Source organism: Oncorhynchus nerka, linkage group LG1 (genome assembly GCF_034236695.1).
Source record: "Oncorhynchus nerka isolate Pitt River linkage group LG1, Oner_Uvic_2.0, whole genome shotgun sequence".
Taxonomy (NCBI): Eukaryota; Metazoa; Chordata; class Actinopteri; order Salmoniformes; family Salmonidae; genus Oncorhynchus; species Oncorhynchus nerka.
Genome location: NC_088396.1, coordinates 11,564,026 through 11,590,937, shown reverse-complemented (window position 1 = coordinate 11,590,937; position 26,912 = coordinate 11,564,026). Strand labels below are relative to the sequence as shown.

The window sequence follows — 26,912 nt, the reverse complement described above, 5'->3', positions numbered from 1 at the left end:
ACCGGATACCCTAGACCCACTTCAATTTGTATACAGATCCACAGACGACGCAATCGCCATTGCACCGCCCTATCCCATCTGGACAAGAGGAATACCCATGTAAGAATGCTGTTCAATTGACTATGGCTCAGCATTCAACACCATAGTACTCTCCAAGCTCATCATTAAACTCGGGGCCCTGGGTCTGAACCCTCACACCCTGTGCAATTAAGTCCTGGACTTCCTGACAGGCCACTCCCCAGGTGGTGAAGGAAGGAAACACCACCACTACGTATCCTCAATACAGGGGCCCAACAAAGGGGCATGATCAACCCTCTCCTGTACTCCCACGCCTGCTTTGCCACACACGCCTCCAATTCAAATCATAAAGTTTGCTGACGACACAACAGTAGTAGGCCTGATTATCAACAATTACGAAACAGCCTACAGCGAAGCGGTGAGGGCCCTGGCAGAGTGGTGCCGGGAAAATAACCTCTAAAAACAAAGAAGCTGATCGTGGACTTCCGGAGACAGCAGAGGGAGCTCGCCTCCATCCACATCTACTGGACCACAGTGGAGAAGGTGAAAAGCTTCAAGTTCCTTGGGGTAAACATCAATGATAATCTGAAATGGTCCACCCACACAGACATTGAGATGAAGAAGGCGCAACAGCACCTCTTCAACCTCAGGAGGCTGAAGAAATTTGGCTTGGCCCCCAAGACCCTAACAAACTTTTACAGATGCACAATTGAGAGCATCCTGTCGGGCAGCATCATTGCCTGGTATTGCAACTGCACTTCCCACAACCGCAGGGCTCTCCAGAGGGTGGTGCGGTCTGCCCAACACATCACCGGGGACACATCGCCTGCCCTCCAGGACACTTACACCACACAATTACACAGGAAGGAAAAAAAGGACAACCACCTGAGGCACGGCCAGTTCACCCCGCTACCATCCAGAAAGTGAGGTTAGTACAGGTGCATTAAAGCTGGGACTGAGAGACTGAAAAACAGCTTCTCTCAAGGCCATCAGACTGTTAAATAGCCATCACTAGCCAGCAACCAATCAGTTAATCAAAAATGCAACTTAGAGGCTTCTGCCCTATGTACAGACATGGAATCACTGGTCACTTTTATAATGTTTACATACAGTTTTACTCATTTCATGCATCTATTCTGTATTCTAGTCAATGCCACTCCGACATTGCTCGTCCTAATATATAGATTTCTTGAATCCATTATTTTACTTTTAGATGTGTGTATTGTTAGATACTAGTGCACTTTTGGAGCTAGGAACAGAAGCATTCCGCTACACTCGCAATAACATCTGCTAAATATGTGTATGTGATTCGATTTGACTTGTCACTCAAAGGCAATAAATGAAAGGCCCTAACGGTCTAATTTCGTTTCTGTCTGAAGTAGAATGGTTGGTCGGGGAGGAGTAATCGGTCACCGTCTAGCAATCCAACAGGTTGCATGTTTGAATCAAGGACCATTGCAGCATTTTAACTAACATTCCTCTAACTCTTATTCTAAACTTAACCTTGCGGTTGGTGGAGCGGCGCGGGTTAGGGCAGAGGGCCGGGCACTGCAGGCTTTAAGGTGCAATATGCAGAATTCACTCCGTCATTTCCTGATTGCTTAAATTTCAGTAGATCGCCCAATTTCTGTTTGTGTGACAAAACAGGCAGTCATTGTGTGGAGAATCATGGTACCATCTAAACCACTGTGAAATATATTTTCTATAACAAAAAATATTGTATTTTCAGCTGGTGTACAAAAGAGGCAAAATCGAAACCTAAGAACGGCAAAACATAAGAAATGGTGTACATAGTACAGATCTACCGCGCCTTAGGCTTGGGTTACACGAAGTAACACTCACGCCATTTTATTTCCAGTTGCAAGTGACATCTCAAGCAATTTTGCTGTTACATGAAGAAACTCAAACCCTAATTGCATGCAACGGCCAATCAAATTGAAGCTGCTTGTTTGAGAATTCAGAACCCACCGCATGTCATCTGCTGCATTACATCTTGGTTTCACAAATTATTTGTTTCTCCAACGTTTGGTTATTGTAACAGCAAGGATACAGACCTGTAGCCTGTATAATTTAGCTAGCCAGCCAAAATGACATTGCAAAACACCAACATAGCTAGCTAGGAATGTGCTAACCAAGCTAGCAACGAACTAAGATAGCTAGCACAGTTCATGTTGGAAAATTTCAGTTGAAACTGTTCAGTGAGAGGTTTAGGATCACCTCAAAATTAGTTATTGATTGCTAAACCATATACATAAACCATGAAGCCAATAATGTTTATACCACTGTGCTCGTCTGTTCTGTCAGCCCTGATTCCAGGTTGCGCAGCACTGACGGCTGTGTTGACATGACAACTGGGTCGGAAAAAAAAAAAATCTAACAATAACGAGGCTATATACTGTACAGGGGGTACTGAGTCACAGGGGGTACTGAGTCAGTGTGTGGGGGTGCAGGTTAGTTGAAGTAATTTGTACATGTAGGTAGGGGTGAAGTGACTATGCATTGGGGGGGGGGGGGGGGGGTGAATGTAATAGTCCTGTGGCCATTTAAATAATGAACTGTATTCTCACAAAGGGTTTATTTTTGTCCTGGTGGGAAAGTTCAGTGTAGAATGTGATTAAGATTGCATCATCCGTGGATCTGTTGGGGCGGTATGCGAATTGGAGTGGGTCTAGGGTATCCGGGAGGATGCTGTTGATGTGAGCCATGGCCAGCCTTTCAAGCACTTAATGGCTACCGACGTGAGTGCTACGGGGCGGTTATCATTTAGGCAGGTTACCTTCGCTTCCTTGGGCACAGGGACTATGGTGGTCTGCTTGAAACATGTAGGTATTACAGACTCATTAAGGGAGAGGTTGAAAATGTAAGTGAAGACACTTGCCAGTTGGTCCGCGCATGCTTTGAGTACAAGTCCTGGTAATCCATCTGGCCTCGCAGCTTTGTGAATGTTGACCTGTTTAAAGGTCTTACTCACGTCGGCTATCGAGAGCGTTATCACGGTCATCCAGAACAGCTGGTTCTCTCGTGCACGCTTCAGTGTTGCATGCCTCGAAGCGAGCATAAAAAGGCATTTAGCTCTTCTGGTAGGCTCGCGACACTGGGCAGCTCACATTTGAGTTTCCCTTTGTAGTCGGCAATAGTTTTCAAGCCCTGCCACATCCATTGAGCGTCAGAGCCAGTGAAGTAGGATTAAATCGTAATCCTGTATTGACACTTTGCCTGTTTTATGGTTCATCGGAGGGCATAGCGGGATTTCTAATAAGTGCCCGGATTTCAAGGAGTCCCACTCCTTGAAAGTGGCAGCTCGAGCCTTTATCTCAATGTGGATGTTGCCATGGATTACAGGCTTCTGGTTGGGATATGTACGTACGGTCGCTGTGGGGACGACGTCGTCGATGCACTTATGGATGAAGCCGATGACCGAGGTGGTATACTCCGCAATGCCATTGGATGAATCCTGATTTATTTGGCGTAAACTATGGCCAAACAGTAGCCTGTGAGTTCTGGTTAATAAACCATTCAATCGAGAACTCAGTCCTGTTGTGGACAATTTGATTTATTATTTAATAAAAGGTCATTACTGTATTCTGGTAAGGTGGTTTGGGAAGTATCATGCCCAGTTAGAACAGCTCATTTAGGCAGGTGATCGGATGAAGATGGAGGACTTCAACTAGCTTTGTGCCTCACGGATGATGCTTTGTCCTGTTTGTTGTTGCTTAGCCCGGAGGACAGACATGATTATGGGGTGTTAGTTGGAACAATGAGGCACTTTGGACACCACTTACAACCCGAGCTGCTGGGCTCCAAACTGAGTAGTAGATACAGGGAAGCCACTACGGGTGTTCGCTAATGACATTGAACGCATCACTCAGCAGGCATGCGCTCACATGCCCCCTCCGTGCAGAGCGAGCTGGCACGTGACCAGTTCACGCTCTACTACGGAGCTACACACACAGACCCAGCTAACAGCAAACAGTGGGGGCGTTTGGAGATACACCCACTGTGCGGGCTGTGGTGCAGATGTAGCCTGCATTGTCGGTGGGCAGGAACTGTGTTGGGGACTTTTGTTACTTCCCTGTCAAGGAGGTGCCCTGAGTCCACAGTAACCCCGGTGAAGTCAGACGTTGTACCAGGTTGGACTCAGTTTCAGCCCACACGGTCACAGGTGAGCTGGTACCCATGAAAGGGTAGGGGGCAGGACAGTGCATCATCCTGTGTGGGTAGCAGCTGTACAGTACCCATGTACCCTGGGGTTGGACTTTCTTAGGAGCACAGGCTTCCAGCTAGGCCTAGACAGGGCCACACTAGCTTCCAGGGAGGGCCTGCAGTCACCAAATACTCATGGCTGCCCTGCCCCTCCCCCACACCTGTGTGAGACCTTCCCCCAGCTGCACACTATAGCTAAGCCCCCACAGCTTAGTGTGACATTCCCCCAGCTACCTCAATGACACCTCCCCCCTAGCCCAGCTACTCCAGATAGGAGAGGACACTGTTGGCAGTGAAGGAGATATGGGAAAATAACTGTGATGGTCTTGACTCATAGCAGGTGGAACATCTGTGGCAGTCATTGTTCAAGTTCTGAACAATGCTCTGAGGATAAGGTGGGTCAGACCCACATGAGATCGACACCGGCAACGCTCTGCCCATCAAGGTGCGTCCCTGCTGTACCTGCATGGCACGCCAGGAGAGGACTTCATCGAGCCCTCAGACAGCCCCAGGGCTGGTTCCTTAAAAGGAGGGTAAGCTGAGGTTCTGTGCAGAAGAACAGGCGGCTGAATGAGGTAACCGGGAAGCATTCATACCCCCTACCATGCGTCAATGAGTCGCTTGATCTGGACCTCTGCAGCAGCTACTGGCAGGTGCCCATATCTCCAGAGGCCAGAGCCAAGAGGGCAGAGGTCACTGGCAGTTCAAGGGCCTTTGCAAAGCACCAGCTACTTTTGAGAGGTTAATGGACAGGATGCTGGACGGCATCTCCACCAAAGGAGTGCGTGGTCTACCTCGATGACATCCTTGCCCACGGCAGCTCCTTCCAGTCTGCCCTGGGAGTGCTACGGCATGTGGTGCAGTGCCACTTCATGAGGAGAGAGGTTCTCTTTCTTGGAGCACAAAGTGGGGATGGGATGGGGGGGGGAGAGGGTATCAGCACCATGGAGAACAAAGTGGGGGCTGTCCGAGACTGGCCTACCCCCACTGACCAGCAGCACTACAGGAGGTTTGTACAGGGCTGCTCCAGTTTCGCCGGTCCCCTAAACCGCCTGCTGCCGACAAGGCCTTGATATGGACAATGGAGTGCCAGGAGGACTTCAACACCCTTCAGCATGCACTGATCGAGGCCTCCATGCTCGCCCCCCACAAGCAATGTGGGAATGGGTGGGGTGCTGGCCTAGGTGGGGCCAGAGGGGGGAGAAAGTGGTGACTGACTTTCAGCAAGACATTCAACAAACATGAGTGCCGCTACTGTGTCACTTCCAAGTATTACCTTGGTGGCCTGCCCTTCATGGTAAGGACTGACCACTCTGCCCTCCAGTGCCTCAAGTCTTTCAAAGTGCCAGAGAGGATGGTCGCATGCTGGTTGAAGGAGCTGCAGTCATAAGCCACTCCAATGCCACGTCCCACCGGCCGTGTACTGCAGACAGGTTCCACCACTGAGCGGAGAGAGGCCCGTGAGAGAGCTGTGTACGGAGGAGGGGGCCTGTGCCATATTATGTCACGTGCCTGTCTGCTGTGAGCTGCAGGTGGTCAACATGGCTGAATGGCAACGCTCTCACCAAAGGGCGGTGGTAAAAGTTCGGGGCTCTGCGAGAAAGAGCCCTTTAGGCCGCTCCACACACAACTCCAACAGTGTCCAGTCGAGGCACCCATGGAGAGAGTAGGAGTGGATGTAATTGGTCCATTCCCCACCAGACAGTGGAAACCACTGGGTGCTTACGGCCATGGACTATTTTACAAAATGGCCTACGCTCTGCCTGACCAAGAGGAAGAAACCATCGTGGACGCCCTCACAGCAGTTACGTTCAGCAAGTTTGGCGCTGCGGAGTCCATTCACAATCAGAAACTTTGAGTGCTGCGTGTTAGCCACCAGGTGTGAGCAGCTGGATATTCTCAAGATCCGCACTACTCCACTCACAGGGCAATGGCTTCATGGAGTTCTTCAACAAAACGCTTGCACAGCAGCTGAACATCTCTGCCAAACACCAGCATGATTGGGACAATCATCTGCCCCTTGTCCTCATGGCGTGCCACTCCACTGTCCAGAACGCCACCTCATGCACACCTGCCCTTCTCGTGCTGGGGGAGATCCGCACCCCTGCGGAGATAGCATTTCGACAGCCCCCTGATAGCTCTGCTGTTCCCCCGGGGGTCGGAGTACACTAGGAGACACCTTCCAAAGAAAAGCCACTCTGCCCCATCACGCCCGTGCAGACAAAGGAGACCTCCGGTTTGCTTCTGAAGACTTTGTGTGTTCCCTCGGAGACGAGGGACTTTGAGGTGGGTGGGGTGGGGGTGTAGCGACCCACATAGACAACTGTGTGTCCCTAAGTTATGTTGTTCCTTTATTGTGGTGCACTTTACCAGTATCCCGTCAACCTGTTGTCTGCCAACCAAAAGAATGCCTGGAATGTCCTGGTGCTAGGTGCCCTTGTGGTTGGTGGAGGGAGGCAGGAGGTCAGGCACTGCAGGTTGAAAGACCATGCTTGCTATTGTTTGCTCTCTTTTTGCATCCTGACAGAGAGTTGGAAGCCTGTTGTTGTTTACGGATTTATTTGGAGTAGGATATGGCCAAAACAGCAGCCTGTGAGTTCTGGTTAATAAACCGTTCAATTCGATTACTCGATCCTCTGTTGTGGACACGTATTTAATTATACATGTCTTCCAAGACGCATGATAAATTACGTCATCCAATTCGTATTCTATTGCATGACCGGGTAATATCTATGATATTGTACGACTGCTATTCCATTCATAATCTAACGTAACGTAATATATCATACTAAATGGAGTGACACAGATTTAAGTACAGCATAATACAAATTGCCCTGAGAACACCTTGAAATAAAACACCACATGATTTTCGAATCATCTACTGCAAGGTTTATGTGGAATTTGAAACTAAATAGCAAAAAATGAAAAGCTCAACAACAAGAACTATAGATTGAAAATATTGTGGTAAAGTATTAGGCTATTTTAAATAATTCAGTAGAATAATATCACTAGTAATTTCAGATTAATTTAAAGTAATAAATAAATGAAAAGGTCGATGTATTTGAAAATGGAAATTCATACAAACAATTGTAAAGTCACATCAATAAGAGTAAGCTAAATCAATGACCTAAAGAGGCAATAATAAAAGTTATCTATTGTCATGATCAGAGTTCCTTCATTTGAAACGTTTATGCAATAGCCTACCATGATCAGAGCAACCTTTTGTAGGTGCAGTGATATCCCAGAGTTACAGGTAGGCTGAGACAAACATTTTCAATATTTCAGTTGGACTTACCAAAACAGCACGTTGCCAAAATAGCGTCTCGCCAATATGAAGCGCTGCTCCTCTGCTCTAACTTTTCACTCTGATGAGATAAACTTCTCCTAGAACAATTCAGCAGAGAAAATGTATTACGCTTTCAAAGACAGATGGGTCACTTATCCGTCGGATGTATCGCCGTCTACTTTAGTAAGATCTTGCGGGATTCGTTGCCACTATCAAAGTTTTTGGCGTCAATCCTAACATACGTTGTGAGACATTTCATTGGTCGTGCGAGATGGGAAAGGGGGAGGTCTGAAAATCTGCAGATCTATCCCCAAATGTACTGCCTGGTCTGGGTCACACAGCATTTGTAAATTGATGTATGAAATGATGTATTTTGCTCTCAGCTTCTTCCACTATTTATTTGAGGATTAGTTCATACATTTCAACTGGTAAATTCAAATAGATAACTTACATAGGCTATTCAGTACAAAAGAAAGCCATATTCTGAAACGTAACAAACTTTCAGTCCTTAACACATATACTACATGAGTAGTATGTGGCCACCTGCTCATCGAACATCTCATTCCAAAATCATGGTCATTAATATGGAGTTGGTGCCCCCTTTGCTACTATAACAGCCTCCATTGTTCTGAGAACACTTTCCAATAGATGTTGGAACATTGCTGTGGGGACTTGCTTCCATTCAGCCACGAGAGCATTAGTGAGGTCGGGCACGGATGTTGGGTGATTAGGCTTGGCTCGCAGTTCGCATTCCAAGTCATCCCAAAGGTGTTTGATGGGGTTGAGGTCAGGGCTCTGTGCAGGCCAGTCAAGTTCTTCTGCACCAATCTCAACAAACTATTTCTGCATTTTGTCATGCTGAAACAGGAAAGTGCCTTTCCCAAACTGTTGCCACCAAGTTGGAAGCACAGAATCGTCTAGAATGTCATTGTATGTTGTAGCATGAACATTTCCCTTCACTAGAACCAAGGGGCCTAGCTCGAACCATGAAAAACGGCCGCAGACCATTTTTCCTCTTTCACCAAACTTTACAGTTGGCACTATGTATTCAGACAGGTAGAGTTCTCCTGGCATCCGCCAAACACAGATTAGTCTGTCGGACTGCCAGATGGTGATGCGTAATTCATCACACCAGAGAACACGTTTCCACTGCTCCAGAGTCCAAAGGCGTCAAGCTTTACATCACTCCAGCCGACGCTTGGCATTGCACGTGGTGATCTTAGGCTTGTGTGCGCTGCTCGGCCATGGAAACCCATTTCATAAAACTCCAGACTAACAGTTATTGTGCTGATGTTGCTCCCAGAGGCAGTTTGGAACTGGGTAGTGAGTGTTGCAACCAGGACAGACGCTTTTTACACACTACGCGCTTCAGCACTCGGTGGTCCCATTCTGTGAGCTTGTGTGGCCTACTACTTGTTGTTGCTCCAGCAGGGCAGAAATTTGATGACCTGACTTGTTGAAAGTTACTGAGCTCTTCAGTAAGGCCATTTTACTGCCAATGTTTGTCTATGGAGATTGCATGGCGGTGTGCCTGATTTTATACACCGGTCAACAACGGGTGTGGTTGTAATGGCCAAATCTACTAATTTGAAGGGGTGTCCACATACTTTTGTATATATAGTGATGTATTGATTACCTTGAATACCAAGTTACGAAACTGAAATAGCCTCTCAGGCTTACTTGCATCATTACCTGGACAGGTTGTGATTACTCAAAACAAAAAGGACAGTCTAGGGCTGTTTCTCCTCTGCATTTGTCACTGTATTCACTCCACAATCAGTTCAAACACCATAGTTCACAACTATCACCAAGAGCCACACGGGTTGTCACTAGTTACCACAGCCACAAAGTATAATTATGGCTAATCCCCACCTATTTCTGCCATTTATTTTCTTAAAATCAGATTTATAACCCAACCCTAACCTTAACCACACTGCTAACCTTATGCCTAGCCTCATTTGACTTTGTGGCTGTGGTAACTAGGGACGAACAGCCACTGGTTTGAACACCATTTTGGAAAGCCCCATTTAAAGTGTAGTTATTTCTGTGCCAATTAAATATTACTGTGAAAAATACATCTTCTTGGAGCTGAGCTATCGCAAGAGTTGAGGCAGACAGTTGTAACATGTGGAATGGTCATTTAGTCCGTGTGGGATTCAAGTAAGAGGCTGAATAGTGAAAACACCTGCCACGTCTTCTGGCTGTTACAGAACCCAGTGAAATGCATTTCTTGACTTGCAGCTGATTTCACAGCCTGTCAACACTCAGTGATGGCAGTGCTATGTAGAAAACACAGGAAGCAAAAAGATGTCAGTGGGCTGGATGTAAGAAACAGCCCATATGCAAGAAACAAAAGAGCTTGAGAGAAAGTGTCAATATAACTTGTGATTTGATGATAATATGATGGGGTTTCTTAGGTTTATGCAAAGGAAGCATGGCGTTCATTTAGTATGGTCACCGATTTGATCAAATAACACACATTGGAAGCTCTATAAGTCAAACTGCAAAATGCAAACTCACCATAACCTCATCTAACTTTTTTTAACAGTGAACTCATTTTCCAATTGTGCATTGAGTCAGCATCAGCGTTACATCGGTGCTCTCTAGTGGATATTGTACTATATTGTACTATTACACTTCAGTTTATCAGTACATCAGCATATCAGTGTATTTATTATCTGTAACTGTGTCTTTTCCTACCTTCTAATGAACTGTGTTGGTCAAGCAAAGGAGCAATAGTATTTATACCTCTGGATGGTTAGCTACAACAAACGTCATAAAACAACGAGATACACTGTTATGTGTTCAGCTTCTATAAAGTAATGTCATATTACATGTAAATATGTTGACTCCCCCCTACCCATTCTAGAAAGAGGCAGGCCTTGCTACTTCAGCATGGGAATCAGATCAAGAGTAGCTAGCCCACCGGAAAGGTAAAAGTAAACATTCTCTGGGAGTGCTGCCTCAAACGAAAACTCCAGACAAAACAATCCTAAACTGTCTGAAACACAGATGTATAGGAAACCCCCCTCTGTGATTTCCTCCACATGCAGTGTTAACCCTGCTCAAGGGAAGGCAGTTTGACATTTACGTTTCAATATGGAGAGTTGGCAAAATCATCTCCTCCTACACGTTAGTTGTGTATCTTAAATCATGCAGTGAAAAACATTTGGTGTGCTTTATTGGAGTAATTTCCAAATATATTCCACTGGCCTATTAAAAACGACCATAACATTTGAACCAGTATGGAACATTTTATTATGATAATATAACATAAATGCTCATTTTCAAAATGGTCCTGACCTTACCATAACATGTAGGCTACTTTATTGCTCTGGTCCAGGGCGTTAGTATGGCTGCTAACGCTGTTATTAATTAAGGGGCTCAGTGTTAAAAGCTGCGCTAACACCCTGGACCAGAGCTAGCTATTGTATAACCTTGTTGACCTTGACCTTTAGAGGAGTCTGTTTGAAAGGGTGGTGATCTCAGGCGCCACTGATCTGCTTATCTCATTTAGTTGATGGCGTAATTATTTTCTTCCTGTCAGTTTGTGGCTGTATCTCTGTAATTGGCCAACACACTCCACTGATTAAAGCATTCAACCCACTGTGTGGTTTTTAGGAATGTTTTATGGCCTGGTTTTGGCCACAAAATTTTCCAATTGGAGAATGATATTGGCTATGCTGGCAAAACATCAGCTTGTCCTTTGAGGCGAGGTTTTTGGTTCGTAAACTGAAATGTGTAAGGTACTGAGACTTATTTGTGTTAGGACTTTTGGTGGGAATATTGCAGTTGTCCAATTTGTGTCATTTTTGTGGACAGTGATTATGTTGCAAATATGTTGCAAAATCCATAATTGTTTATCCATACAGCATTACAATGTAACCCAAGCCTTCTGGTGCCTATAGCGCCATCTCCTGACGGAAGTTAGAAAGTGTCCTACTAAATGATGTGTCCCAGCTGTCCCGCTCTCCCACTCTCCCATAAGGACCTGTGGTCATCTGGCCAATCTCTTTCGAAATATTCATTTTTCCTACATACTATTTTACCTGTGATTTGCAGATACGCTAAATCTACTCTATAAAGGATGATACCTTTTAGGGTGCATGCAGTACGTGCCTTGGCTTCGTTTCCCATAACCAGGGTTCAGGAATATACTATATAGAGCTTGTAATGAAGAGGATCGGAGCATATTAAGCACTCAAAGGAGGTATTTCACTGTCTCTAGATTTTCATGGCTCTGTGATGTATTTTATGAACAGTACAGCTGCTTTCTTCACTTGGTAAAATCTGGCCAAACAATTGAAATCCTAAGGGAAATGTCCACATAGTCATGATCATTCTTCCAAGACAAGGTATAGGCTCCCCCCCATAATACACTCAACTTAAACCTGACTTAGGTTTACGGTGTCCATATTAGGACTTCCTGGATGTTGGATGCTAATCATTTGCTGTGCATTTGTCTCATCCTGTGGGCCTGTGTCTGTGGGTAAAGCATGAGGATCCTGGCAGAACCAGTGCTCAATGCCCTGTTAACAGGCCATAGTCTGATGGCTCCAGGCTGCCTGGCCCACAGCTCACTTAGACTGCAGAACATTCCATGCTCAGGTGACCATGGAAACGGTAGGAGCTGGAACGCACTGAGAAATCAGAGGACCATTTACAATATTATCTCATCTACCCGCATGTATAGCCTAGGCCTAGTAGAATCTCATCTACCCGCATGTATAGCCTAGGCCTAGTAGACAGCATATTCCAATCACGAACACAACACACAAAGGAATCTATCTCTGAAATTACAATTTAGCAAATAAAATTCAACTTAGCATTTGTTGATGACACAAAGGAGATACACAAGATACACACAGTTTCAATTACCACAAGTTAATTGGAGATATAGCTATGGGCAAAGAAAATACCAAACCAAATCCAACATGGTTTGCCAGAAATCAGATAATCATAAAAATTATATGTAGCTTAGGCTGCATTTACACAGGCTTCTGATTTTTATTTTTCACTAATGAAAAAGAGCTGATGTGAAAAGATCTCATGTGATTGGTTAAAAGACCAATTAGTGAGAAGAAAATATCTGAATTGGACTGCCCTAGTGAAATGCAAACAGCACACACACACACACACACACACACACACACACACACACACACACACACACACACACACACACACACACACACACACACACACACACACACACACACACACATTCAGAGTTGAGCAAGCTTAATAGCCCGAGAAAACTTTGTGTATTGGTGGCCGTGGCGGGGATGACCTAGTTGGTTGAGGAAGGCTGTCACTTCCTGGCATCTGGTAGCCCAGCGGGTCCATCTGTGGGATGACACACTCCCAGTGCACTTTCACATACACACATGAAAGCATGCAAGCACGCACACACAGAAATATGCATGCGTACTGTACACACACGCGCGCGCACACACTGGCTGTACTACAGAACTCTGCACCATGTGAAAACATTGCTGCTATCATATTGAAGGTTACTTTGGAAAATAAGCCACTTTTGTAGTACTATTGGTATTATTTTCACAAGTATCTGGTACAATTTCACAACTCAACTCAACTTTAAGCACATTTTCAATACACAATCACACAGTAACTTTTTCACCAAACCTAATCAGTGTTTCATCTAGAAATATCTTTCATTGAAAGTCAAATGCAATGCTCATGATACTTTTCATATGATTCTCTTCTCATTTGTTTAAATACATTTGGCCATCACTTAATCCAACTGCGCTTAATGGTTAATCACCGTTTGGTAAACCTATAGATTTTAAACGGGGTTGTCTACTAAATATGGATTTTGAGTTAAAAAATGTGTGCTTGTAAAAGTATAAACATCTAAAAGACATGTATGAGACATGGTAACCATACATAATGACTACTCGTTATTGTTAATTGATTTCACATTGTGGTAACCACATTTGGTCACCATATACTGCAAAAGGGGATGTGTGAAGAATTGCAATTTTTGTTCAACATGGAGCAGTATAGACAGCAAAGGAGAGAGAGAAATCAAACGGCCAAGAGAGGAGAGCATGGGCCCCATCAAAGAGGTCAAAGAGATGGGCATTGGCCCTGTCAAAGAGGTCAAAGAGGTGGGAAGGGTCCCTGTCAAAGAGGTGGGCATGGGCCCTGTCAAAGAGCTGGGAAGGGGCCCTGTCAAAGAGGTGGGCATGGGCCCTGTCAAAGAGGTGGGAAGGGGCCCTGTAAAAGAGATGGGCATGGGCCCTGTCAAAGAGGTGGGCATGGGCCCTGTCAAAGAGGTGGGAAGGGGCCCTGTCAAAGAGGTGGCCATGGGCCCTGTCAAAGAGGTGGGCATGGGCCCTGTCAAAGAGGTGGGCATGGGCCCTGTCAAAGAGATGGGCATGGGCCCTGTCAAAGAGATGGGCATGGGCCTTGTCAAAGAGATGGGCATGGGCCTTGTCAAAGACATGGGCATGGGCCTTGTCAAAGAGATGGGCATGGGCCCTGTCAAAGAGATGGGCATGGGCTTTGTCAAAGAGATGGGCATGGGCCCGTCAAAGAGGTGTACATCAGAGAGAGGGAGGCAAACGGCAGGGAACTGTTATGTCGAATGAAGTCTGGGCCATCGTCGTTGACCATGTGGTAAACAAAAGCCTTACCATGGCAGAGGCAGACAGATTAGTTCAACTCTCAATTTGATCATGAGAACATTTCCCCAAGAAAGTAAGTCTGCAGGATATGCACTATGCTTTACCATTACATTTAGAGTAAATGACATGTTGTAATGTATGTACATTCACAAAACATGTTACAGTATTCTTGCAGTATGATCTATTGACAGTAGACTCTGTTCTAACCTCAGAATTTACAGAAGACGCCATGGTGGTGGTCGTATGCTGATCGACCAGCAGGAGGGGGCAGTGGGGGAAATGGGGAGGGCCAGGAATTACATACAGTTGTCCGAAATTAAGCAGGCCATTGAGGTGAACGATGACACCTTGCCAATGTGGCAGCCATTTACCTTTTTGTTTTATTTATTTATTTGCACCAAAGAAAACAAGTGATAGACAACACAGATAAAAACACATTTAAAAGACCAATTAGTGTGTGCTTGGAAGCCCAAGGGTTTATATAAAAAGTAAAACCACACCACAAAAAAATACAAAAATCTAAACGGTTTGATAAAACAGATAACGAAACCTGCTAATTATAAATGAATTGATCAGTAATCACGTAAAAACTAAAAAAGAATATACACTGCTCAAAAAAATAAAGGGAACACTAAAATAACACATCCTAGTCTGAATGAATGAAATATTCTTATTAAATACTTTTTTTCTGTACATAGTTGAATGTGCTGACAACAAAATCACAAAAATGATCAATGGAAATCAAATTTACCAACCCATGGAGGTCTGGATTTGGAGTCACACTCAAAATTAAAGTGGAAAACCACACTACAGGCTGATCCAACTTTGATTTAATGTCCTTAAAACAAGTCAAAGTGAGGCTCAGTAGTGTGTGTGGCCTCCACGTGCCTGTATGACCTCCCTACAACGCCTGGGCATGCTCCTGATGAGGTGGCGGATGGTCTCCTGAGGGATCTCCTCCCAGACCTGAACTAAAGCATCCGCCAACTCCTGGACAGTCTGTGGTGCAAAGTGGCGTGGATGGAGCGAGACATGATGTCCCAGATGTGCTCAATTGGATTCAGGTCTGGGGAACGGGCGGGCCAGTCCATAGCATCAATGCCTTCCTCTTGCAGGAACTGCTGACACACTCCACATGAGGTCTAGCATTGTCTTGCATTAGGAGGAACCCAGGGCCAACCGCACCAGCATATGGTCTCACAAGGGGTCTGAGGATCTCATCTCGGTACCTAATAGCAGTCAGGCTACCTCTGGCGAGCACATGGAGGGCTGTGCGGCCCCCCAAAGAATTGCCACCCCACACCATGACTGACCCATCGCCAAACCGGTCATACTGGAGGATGTTGCAGGCAGCAGAACGTTCTCCATGGCGTCTCCAGACTCTGTCACGTCTGTCACATGTGCTCAGTGCGAACCTGCTTTCATCTGTGAAGAGCACAGGGCGCCAGTGGCGAATTTGCCAATCTTGGTGTTCTCTGGCAAATGAAAAACGTCCTGCACGGTGTTGGGCTGTAAGCACAACCCCCACCTGTGGACGTCAGGCTCTCATACCACCCTCATGGAGTCTGTTTCTGACCGTTTGAGCAGACACATGCACATTTGTGGCCTGCTGAAGGTCATTTTGCAGGGCTCTGGCAGTGCTCCTCCTGCTCCTCCTTGCAGAAAGGCGGAGGTAGCGGTCCTGCTGCTGGGTTGTTGCCCTCCTACGGCCTCCTCCACATCTCCTGATGTACTGGCCTGTCTCCTGGTAGCGCCTCCATGCTCTGGACACTACGTTGACAGACACAGCAAACCTTCTTGCCACAGCTCGCATTGATGTGCCATCCTGGATGAGCTGCACTACCCAAGCCACTTGTGTGGGTTGTAGACTCCGTCTCATGCTACCACTAGAGCACCGCCAGCATTCAAAAGTGACCAAAACATCAGCCAGGAAGCATAGGAAGTGAGAAGTGGTCTGTGGTCACCACCTGCAGAACCACTCCTTTATTGGGGGTGTCTTGCTAATTGCCTATAATTTCCACCTGTTGTCTATTCCATTTGCACAACAGCATGTGAAATGTATTGTCAATCAGTGTTGCTTCCTAAGTGGACAGTTTGATTTCACAGAAGTGTGATTGACTTGGAGTTGTTTAAGTGTTCCCTTTATTTTTTTGAGTAGTGTATATATATATATATATATATATATATATATATATATATATATATACACATATTTGTTTAAATGTGTGTGTGCATGTGAGAGTTAGGCTATATGGAGGAGATTACTGAGTAGTTTGGTTCATCCAGCTGACCAAGTCTTCGCTTGAAGTTATTGAGGGATGATGATATTTTTGCAATGTGAAGATAAGAATTCCTGAGTATGGTACCTCTGTATCTGATAGAGAATTGACTATGTGAGGTGCGGCAGTGGGGACGGGGAAGGTTATCACAGTGTCTTGTGGTACATTGATGGATGTCAGACTGAACCTGGAAGAATCCATTGAAGGTTTTAGGTAACTGTCTGGGAGGTGTGAGTATTTGTAGATGAAAGTGCAGAATTGGAGTACATTAATGTCATACATAAACAAGATATTGAGTTTCTTAAACAAAGCTGAGGTTATTTTGTATGAGATATGATGACCCAGACAATATTACATTGAGATATGGGTAAATGAAGCTATGGTCTAAAGTTAGGAAGCAAGCCTGATAAACCAAAGCACTAATCTTTCTGATAGTACCAACAGATTTCATCACTTTGCTTCAGACCAAGTGACCTTGACAGGCCTGCTCAATCTCCCACCTTTTGAAGAGGCACCAGGTATCTATTAAACACATTTACCTGGTGCCTTTTGAGAGAAACAACAATCAGGTGAAACAACAGCGGGCAGAGTATGTGTCACGTTCGTTGAATGGAGGAGACCAAGGTGCAGCGTGATATGAATACATGTTACTTTAATGACGACGACGAAGAAACACATAAACAAACTACAAAACGAACGTGAAGCTAAATAACATATATATATATATATATATATATATATATATATATATATATATATATATGTGTGTGTGTGTATTTAGTGCAGACACAGGAATCTAACATAGACAATAACCCACGAAATACCCAAAGAAGATGGCTGCCTAAATATGGTTCCCAATCAGAGACAACGATAAACAGCTGCCTCTAATTGAGAACCAATCTAGGCAACCGTAGACATACATAAACAACTAGATGGTAAACAACCCAATAAACCTACAAAACCCCTAGACAGTACAAAAACACATACATCACCCATGTCACACCCTGACCTAACCAAAACAATAAAGAAAACAAAGAATACTAAGGTCAGGGCGTGACAGTATGTTCAGGTACAACACTATATACTGTATTACTTTTACTATTAGATGCACATACTACTTCACAATATCATATTGGAACTATACTGTAAAAATAACTAACCAAAATATATTTTTAGAAGGAGATGGTGCTTGATGCTGCTGTGAACCATCACAAGTATATCTTTGTTGATGAAGCGTGCTTCAACCTGGCCAAAACTCATCGGTCAATGGGCGACCGTCCAAGTGCCTGGACAAAGTGGGGGAAACATCTCCATGTGCGCAGCTATCTCTGAAGTTGGAGTGGTAGGACCTGGGCCATTGTGTTTCTAAATGAAATTGAGCAGGCCTGTCAAGGTCAAGGGGTCACCTATGTCATTGTCAATGTCAGGATCCACCATAAAGGCATGGTTTCGGGTCCATCCCCGATTTGTGGCCCTATACCTGCCCCATACTCTCCTTTTCTCAACCCAATGGAGGATGTATTTTTCCAGCATGAAGGTGGAACGTGTACGATCACCATCCCATGAGCATGCCACCCTCTTTCTGGCCATGGATGAGGCCAATGTCAAGCTTGGATTCGCTATGCCAAAAGGTTTTTCCTGCGGTGCATGAACAATGAGGACATTCACTGTGATATGGATGAGAATTTATGGCCAAATGCTCAAGACAGGCTTGCTGCAAATGAGTGCGTGCAAAACATTGTGTTATTTTCATTAATTCGATTTTTTGTTACATTTGATTACACACAGTGCACCTATGTTGCAGTTATATGAGAAACATTTTTGTTTGCATGAATTATTTTAGAGGACGTCTTCATTGATCACACCTTTGATTACACATTGGATAGATATTATGTAGAATATTCCTTTCAGCATGTCTAAGTGTTCTGAAACGCGTATCTTGCATTATTTACTATTGGATTAACTGACAGTTAAAACGACTAAATTGACAATATATCATTATATTGTGGATTGATCATTAAACCAATGTTATCATTAGATTTCAAAATCAATGGTTGTGTGGTGAGAGATGTTTACAATCTAAGTGAATGCACAATGACAGGTTTTGACTGAAAGACTGGCTGCGTTACAAGTGAGACCAGTTTGGAGTTTTGTACTAAGAGTTGTGAAAATTTACCACAAGTAAAATAGTACCAAAGCGATATAAAAGAAAACTGGTAAGATCAAATGTTTTAGCAGTCAATGTAAAGCAGAAAAAAATACTACTTTGAGTCTAAGTTAAATATAATCATATTTATTTCCACTACAATGGGACCTGATTGACAGCCTGTAAAGATGAATCAGTTAGTTGGATCCAGACGCAATTTGCGATTGTTGATGAAGTCTGATACTTTTACCACACCGTTGTTCGAGATCCTGTGAGAAACAAAACAGGTACAGAGAAAATAAAAGAATAATTTATCATCTTCAAACCCTATCTATCGAGGTGTCATAAATGCTTTGTACTCACGCTCTCTTTTGCAGATAGCTGAGAACTCTGTCAATCTGCGACTGTGAGATGTTCTCATTCCCAACTGCCAGGTAGGTGTAGAGAAACCGGAAGGTTTCAAAGGACACACATGCATCTGGAGGCTTACAGTTGGAATCGCAGTTCATTATGTAGCAGGCCTGAGTCAAGGCATCTTTGACATTCTGTCAAGAGATGGACTAAGAGGTTGACTTTCTTTTGAATATAGTGTACTTTTTTAATTTAACCTTTATTTAACTAGGAAGTCCCATTGAGCTCAGAAGTCCTCTTTTTCAAGGGAGACATACTTCATTGGTAATGTGAGAGATGCACATTCTACAATGAAATGACATAAAAATAATTACATGTTGAATGCATTTATATTTAGTAAATATGATGTACCTTTCCATGATAACTGCAGCATGAAGCAAGGAATTTATTCCATTCAATTTCTTCACCAAACTTTCCCATTGAAAGGATGTGGTTCAAGGTATTCTCTGGCATATTCAAACTTTTCCATATGAGCCCAATCTCCAACTTTCTAACGGTCTCCCTTTCAGATAACTGGGAGATAGATTTGAAAAGGACTCCAGGTTAGTTGGCCTAACCTGTGTTGCTTGATTCGGCATCATGACAATTTGTTAACTGCAAGTGTACTCAAATCATACATCAAGAAAAGACCTGAGATATTATACCTGGGAATGTAGAATTCCCAATATCTCATTTGTCAGTTCCAGTTTGGTTTCAGGATTTGGCTTCACTGAAAAAGGCTGTCCTTTCACCATAGCTGTGAAGTACCTACACAAACGAAATAGTATGGGCTTTGAAACCTCCTCACTGTGTGTTTACAATCAAATGTGGTGCATACAGTGAAATGCTGGAATACAAAGAAGCATCTGCTCCTTCAAGTGTTTTTTTAACTCACGCAGTGGAATACTCAATAATATCCTCTGGCTGAGCTCTGATGGCATCTTTGGTGAACTGCAGCAAAAAGTCTGGCAACTCTTGTGGAATATGAACACTCATTCCAGTGTGACTGCATCCACTTCCACTTGAATTAGGCCTAGACATGTCTGGGAACACAAAGGGTCCTAAAGGTGTTCTGAGAGAGAGGAGAGAGGAGAGAGGAGAGAGAGAGAGAGAGAGAGAGAGAGAGAGAGAGAGAGAGAGAGAGAGAGAGAGAGAGAGAGAGAGAGAGAGAGAGAGAGGCATTTTATCAATGTTTTTTCATCTACTATATATATACTATATATAGCTATATAGCTAACTTTTTCTGTTTTTCTTTTCTTTATTCTTATAATTTATGTTCACACCCCTATAACATTTCATTAGGCTGTCATTTAATTTAATTATGTTACATGTTTTTGATTGTTATTTGTTGCACCCTAATAGTGATTTTCGAGCCCCCATGTCACCATTCAAAAAATCCTGATGCCCGGATGAATTGGTTTGTCATGCTGTTTTTACATATTTCTATCGAAATGCCAAGTAAATCAAGTGGGTTTTTTTTTTATCAAGAAGTTCATCCCACTGTTTTTCAAGTTTGCCTTGATAGAAAATGTAACATTAAGCCCCATTTTTTTTTATTTTAATGTTTTGTTTAGGACTAACCATTAGCTTTAGTGGTAACAATCCAACATGTTTTTCTGCCAGTGAGCACAGGCATGTTTTTTAAACATAGGTATGAATTCCAACATAAATAATAAATAAGATTTTTTAAACTTACTTAAACTCTTTTAGCTCTATCCCAAGAAAGAAAACACATCTAGTATAGCCTACTCCTCTCCGTTTCTGTTTAATATGTTTATTTTTAAACGAATACCTGCCAGGTAGGTAGCCAAGTAACGCCGCTAGCGTGACGTTCTTGTGACGTTTAGGTTTAATTGCGCTGTCTCACGTTGTTGGTGGTCAACAGAAAACACCAGGCTACCACTAGAGGGTAATGTTTAGCTTTCTATATCGAGCTGACAGACAACAGCGTGATCACAGTGCCACATTGAATGCGATCCATTTATGATTTTAATAAGCCTAATGAAATATCAACAGCGAACCTTAACTTTAATCTTCTTTCATGTTTTGGGAAAGCTACACAAATACTTAATTCAAATCCACCGGAAACTGCTGACAAGAATCAGGCTACTAAATGTCATAGAATTACTTTTGGGATTGTTCCCATGTGCTCCCATATCGAATTTCCTCCCAATTAGGCCTATTATGACATATATCTCGATAGAGGGCATCAGCGGGACCAATAATGGTGCATTTGAATAGCAGGACGTGGTCTTGTTAACTCATTGGATGAAGGGAGCGAGAGGGGTTGTCCAATCGATTAACAAATCGTTTTTTTCTAGTCATGATCCTTAGCAGGGTAATTTTTAATTTTGTGATTGTCCCCCCCCGCTAAAAAAACATAGGTTTGTAGAAAGTAGATATATTTAATTACATGGCATCTTGTGTAAACTTTCTCTACAGCGAGCACTTTACTCACCAGCAATTACCTGTTTAGGGAAAGGGGTTTGTTTAGGGGGCGTGTGTTTAGGGGCGGAGGAGGGTGCGGAGGGGTCCGATTCTGAGCTATTGTTAGGAATACACCCCTGATGATACTGCTTGTATCTGCGCGTTTAGTGAATTTTACAATCAATAAGAATACAATTAATTTGTTGGAATATTAGCCTGCTATTATGCGATTTTTTTCTCCTGAAAACGTACAGATGTAAAATCATGTTGATGCTTTTTTTTATATAGCCAGACCAGTACCATTATGCAGATTTCGTGACATCACTAGAATTAACTGCCAAGAAACCGTTCTAATGCAACCACATGCTGATGCCTTGTCTTTGTAGGCTACATCTGCTCCGGCTGTATTATACTCAAGACGTGTGGCGTTTATAATACATCCGTTGTTTTGCCAGTAGAACAACCCATTTGCAATCTTACGGTATCTTCAATTGTGTCACACGCGCCTTGGCTTCCTTTTGTGGCGCCGGGGCTGCGAGAGGAGGAGGTAGAGTTTTAAACAATAGAGCGCAAAATACAGCCCTGCTCCTTGGAGCTTGTAACAAGGACGGGAACCTACGACTGGAAAGCGAACAGCTGTGACAAAGAACTCAAGAACATGAAGAAGCTCGTGCACTGATTTGGTTATAGTAATCACTGGATATATTTTGCGCTACATTGTCTCTGACATCCTCAAGGAGAAAACATGAATTCAGCTGAAGGAGCCGAGGAGGGTCCAAATGATTCCGATACGGATGCGTTTTTCAAAACCGGTAGGATGAAAGTACAGTATTTGAAACCATTTCACTCTGTGAAGTGAAACGTTTTGAGACATCCAGTGTTGTTTGGGGTAGGCTATTGTGTTGAACCTATGGCACTTCCATCTCATTCATAGCCACACTTGGTTTCTGTGAGTTCCTCGGCTTAGTTACCAGTCCAAAGAGTGTGGTTTTCACAGTCATTGGTATTCATTTACATTCCGTAAGCATTGAATGGAGGAAATCTGTAAAATTATGTCATATTTTATATATGAATGTTCAATTAGGCTGTATTGGGGGTGGAAAGTGTATAAAGGACACTTGCTTTTGTTGGATATTTACCCTCATACACTCTTATTGCAGGACCGTGAACTAATGACTTATACACACACACACACACCACATACACACACACACACACACACACACACACACACACACACACACACACACACACACAGACACACAGACAGAGATACAGTATGTGTTAGTAAACACTTGGCATCAGGGGAAGTGAAGATGATATTATGCCATTCATAAAGTAGAGTATACACACCCTGGACTGCTTAATGGGTGCCTGTATCCGTCAGTGGGGGACTCCCATCACAGTGGAAAGGCAGTTTCTCAGGGACAACCCTAGCCGTCTGACACTGCTCATGTTTAGTGCCTCTACACAATGTGTATCCTTGAGCAGTCTGCCGTGTGTGTGTGTCGCACACATTCTGCCTGCTCTACTGGAGAAGGGGGGACACACCCTGCCTCTCCATCTCACTCTAGTCTAGTGCATGGGAATCACACCCAGCTCTGCCGCCACGCACCCACTACGAAGTAGATATGTATCTCCATTTACAGCTTAATTAGTGGGATAAGCGGTTATTAGGGCCGGGCAAAAGAGTAGGTCTACATCCCAAATGGTCCCCCTATTCCCTAAATAATGCACAAAGTTTTTCCAGGGCCTTGGCTTTGGTCAAATGTAGTGCACTATAGGGAATACACTGGTCAAAGGTAGTGGAATAGGGTGAAGTAGTGCACTATAAAGGGAATAGGGTGCCATATTCTTTTAGTTGTGGCTGTCTGACTGTGTTCCCTCCTTTTTTGTAAGTCAGTTAGAATGAGAGTAGGAGCTCCCTTCCTCTTTCCTCAGAGGGAGGTCATACTGGAAAGGCTCTTACTGTTTTTATGCAAAGCATCCTCATTGTAACTGGAGCATAATCTTATCAGGCATCCTCCACTGTAGGTGGAGAGCAGATAAGAACCAGGAAGTGGGACAAAACACAAGCTGGGGGAAAAGTGGCGCCCCGGGCCCAGATACATTCTGCCTTTGGTGTCAAGGTCTGCAGAACCACACTACAGCAGCGCTGGCTTTTTCTTCTTCTACACTAAGATGGATTTGAAATGACTCCCAGATGGCGAGATCTGTAAAAGCCACTGGCGAGGAATATGACTTTGCTGTGGTGGTACAGTGGAGACCAAAAGAGGACATCTGCTCCTGTTTCTCCATCTACGATCTATCATTGATAGTTGTATTGATACAACATGGCAGGCCCTACCCTGGGGGCAGGCAGGCAGGGGGAGAGACCATAAACCATGAAAGGCCCCTTGCCCGGTCCCACTCAACCACAGCACCAACTAGGAGTGGGTGTTTACCGTGCGAGAGAAAGACATTATGTGGCTGAATGAGTAGTAATCCATTCACAACGGCCGGCTGAAAGAGCACTTGAAGTGGGTTTATGTCCCGGGCCTCACAGGAGACTCCAGGCCTGCTTATTCGGGAGCTTAGAGGTAGATTAACCTCGAATGCGAACTTTAATTCACCCCTCTTTGTAAAGTGGATTCCGAGTCGAAGCATTTTCTTGTGTACATGACATAGGTCTTTTCCTCTTCAGGCTCACAAAGTAATCAGAGGGCTGTGTAGAACTGTATTTCTCCCTCCGTCTGCCTTTTTGATTATATGTAATTGGTAGCCATGGCAATCACTTTGCTGGGTAATTTTGGCTGCTGCTCTTGGCTTTTAAGTAGTTCCCTAGCAGAGCGAGGGCCATCATCAGTCCGGATAATAATTTCTGAAGATTGACAGAGGCAAACTCGTGGATTAGTATTTGATTTGCTTTAGCATTTCAGTCTGCCAGAAATAAGTCAAGCTGAGAAAAAAAAACCCAGAGCAGCTGGGTTGAAAGGGGCTACTTTAGCTGATTGGACCTTCCCGACATTGTGAATATGAAGTAGGCTTATTAACCAAATGAATTGATAACACAACTAGACCTACATTTTGTATTTGTGTTATAAAACCCAAATTATATTTACACAATTCCTTAGTGGCTATTGGGCGTTGTAGACAGTTAGCTCTATTCATTGTTAAAAGCCCTGGCCAGTGTGTTGGTGCTAAATATGAGAGTGGGGTGTAGTGTGTGTGTGTAGTCACACAGCTTGCTCAAATCTGCTAGGGCAGCTGGTTGACCCTGGTGCCCCCAGGACCTTTTTCATTTTCCACTTCACCATGTGATATAGGACCTGCTCCCTCAGGGAGCCAGTGCTTGTGTCCCAAATGGCACCCGATTCCCTATATAGTGCACTACCTATGTAGGCAATAGGCTGCCATTTGGGATGCTCTCAATGACACAAAGGCTGCCTGGACTGGACGGTTAGGCTTAGGTTCTGATGCTTATTATCTGAGCTGAGTTTGGTGAGGGGCGATGCTTTTTTACTTAGTTTAAAAGCTAAGGTTGACCGTTATGCCGCCCTGCACCTTAGAGGCTGCTGTCCTGTATACATAGACTTGGAATCACTGGCCACCTTAGTAATGGAACACTAGTCACTTTAATAATGTTTACGTACTGCTTTACTAATTTCATATGTATATACTATATTTTATTCTACTGTATTTTAGTCAATGCCAGTCTGTCATTGCTCAATCTAATACTTATACATTTCTTAATTCCATTATTTTACTTTTAGATTTGTTTGTATTGTTGTGAATTGTTAGATACTACTGCACTGTTGGAGCTAGGAACACAAGCATTTTGCTACACCTGCAATAACATCTGCTAAATATGTGTATGTGACCCATAACATTTGATTTGATTTGGATAGCTCCACTTTGTTGGGTAATATCATGGCACTGCAGATGAGGCACTCCATGCATTCAGTCACCTGATTCATGCGTGGCGCATCACATGCACGTAAAACATCACATAAAAACACCTCGGTGTAATTGGCTCCCCAGTGTCAGGACAAATATTGACGTTAATTCACACGGCTCGCTTTGCTTTGTTATGTTTTCACTTCATTTCCCCCTTGGTAATAGGCCCATACAATTAAAAGTAACAGATCATTATTACATGATTGTTACAATGGTAATTTAATGTATAGTCTACCTCATTGTAGTGCCTATTTTGCCAGGTCATGCATTGACAATTGAGACAGTATAGACCTACTTACAAAACGGCACATCTGCTCTGACCAAACATAAACAATGCAGGCCAGGGTGTTGTGATCCTGGCACATGAAAGAGAATCTGTGAAAGGGAATGAAACACCGCTAACTGAATGGAGTCATGGTGTCCCTGCAGTCTGAGAGGCAGACCGACAGACAGGCAGGTTCCACTCCACCGTGACTAGCCCTGGCCTGGGTACTACATCGCCGGGCAGCCCCCTCCTCCTGGTAGTGGTACCACACTGACTGACTGGCCTGGCCCCAGTAGTTAATGGTGGCTGTGCTTCATGGGTAGACTAGGGGGCGGGGGTCTCCGATGCCCCCACTGTCAGCCGGAACAATGGGTGTATACTGAACCCTCTCTCCCCGACCCTCTCCCCTCGGGCGGCCAGCCAGCCAGCCAGAAGCACCAGGCTCAGTCTATACTGCACCGCGCCACCAGGGTGGCAGATGGCTAATTAGCCGACGTAAACCACTAGGATAATAGAGAGAGTGAGAGAAGATTTGTGAGGATTATTGAGTCATGATCTGACGTGGAGGAGGGATAGGCAGAAAGAGGGATGTCCCCCACTCATAAAAGCAGCAGGCTCGTCACTGCTCATGTCGAACCATATGCTGCATGTGTGTTATTGAGGGCGGTCTGGTTGGTTAGTCTGAGAGGGTAACGGAGGGAGACCTTATTAGCAGATCGCTACTGCTGGAATATAAAGGCTTTTAGAGAAATTGACAAAGCAGTCGAAGCAGTTCCCTAAGGACAGCATCTGTGTTTATTCTGTCTGATAAAGAGTCTAAAGACATAACAGTAGTTGACGTTTTCTTCTGCCTGATTGTTAATCAGGAGTGGCTGGTTTTAGAGGCTTTCATTTTTGTTTTCCTGCATAATATTTCCTTGTCATATTTAATACATGTGCTACTGCACAATTTGAACCAGTCATTGCAGCAGTCATTTCAGTCTTGTCGTTTCAGTATGTCTAATAAAACCTGTGATGATGACAGTAAAGTGTTACATCTCACGGTCACAGAGACTGTTATCCATTTCTGCTGGGAATTTACAGGATTGACTAAATCCTTAACAAATCTCAACATAATTGGTGCTGTAATATCTCTACATTTGTGTTGAATGAATTAATGTACAGGCTAATCTAGATATGTATGGTTATGGGATTTTATAAAAGGTTTATTACACTTTTAGAGTACACTATTAAGGAATCGGTGTCTGTACTTTAGATGACATGGGTGCTTGGGACTCCACTCTGACCTGTGATGTAAAGGCACCCTACTCCA

At 44.0% G+C, this 26,912-nt stretch overlaps 3 protein-coding genes across 5 annotated transcripts in view; 1 reads left to right on the top strand and 2 right to left on the bottom strand.

The window, feature by feature from the left end:
• The window catches only part of LOC115139762 (myosin light chain kinase, smooth muscle-like), an 83,944-nt gene extending 76,239 nt beyond the window's left edge, over window positions 1-7,705 (bottom strand). The window contains exon 1 of one of the 2 annotated variants that reach the window (XM_029677555.2): window positions 7,517-7,705. The gene's annotated coding sequence lies outside the window, so the exon portion shown is untranslated. The remainder of the gene's footprint in view (window positions 1-7,516) is intronic. The other variant, XM_029677640.2, reaches the window with a different exon arrangement.
• Window positions 7,706-18,744: 11,039 nt separating this feature from the next.
• Window positions 18,745-20,730, bottom strand: LOC115130771 (ropporin-1-like). 2 transcript variants are annotated; one of them, XM_029662216.2, is made up of 6 exons: window positions 20,669-20,730; window positions 19,868-19,978; window positions 19,638-19,740; window positions 19,345-19,506; window positions 18,946-19,127; window positions 18,745-18,851 (listed from the first exon to the last, which is right to left on the bottom strand). In XM_029662216.2, the coding sequence occupies exons 2-6, from the start codon at window positions 19,966-19,968 to the stop codon at window positions 18,776-18,778; spliced, it is 624 nt and encodes a 207-aa protein (XP_029518076.2). In that variant the 5' UTR covers window positions 19,969-19,978; window positions 20,669-20,730; the 3' UTR covers window positions 18,745-18,775. The 2 variants fall into 2 exon arrangements, with proteins under 2 accessions (XP_029518076.2, XP_064875504.1); XM_065019432.1 differs by lacking the exon at window positions 20,669-20,730 and having other exon boundaries at window positions 19,868-20,013.
• Window positions 20,731-21,596: 866 nt separating this feature from the next.
• LOC115139459 (kalirin-like) overlaps window positions 21,597-26,912 on the top strand; it is a 275,127-nt gene continuing 269,811 nt past the window's right edge. Inside the window, exon 1 of the mRNA XM_029677004.2 lies at window positions 21,597-22,211. Coding sequence (XP_029532864.1) covers window positions 22,145-22,211 — 67 coding nt within the window. The 5' untranslated portion in view covers window positions 21,597-22,144. The remainder of the gene's footprint in view (window positions 22,212-26,912) is intronic.

Coding starts and splice junctions, on each gene's coding strand:
- LOC115130771 (XM_065019432.1), bottom strand. CDS start 20,013: ATGTCTAGGCCTAATTCAAGTGGAAGTGGATGCAGTCACACTGGAATG. Junction 19,507..19,637: donor TGGGAATTCTACATTCCCAG/GTATAATATCTC, acceptor TCTATCTCCCAG/TTATCTGAAAGGGAGACCGT. Junction 19,128..19,344: donor GCTGCAGTTATCATGGAAAG/GTACATCATATT, acceptor ATCTCTTGACAG/AATGTCAAAGATGCCTTGAC.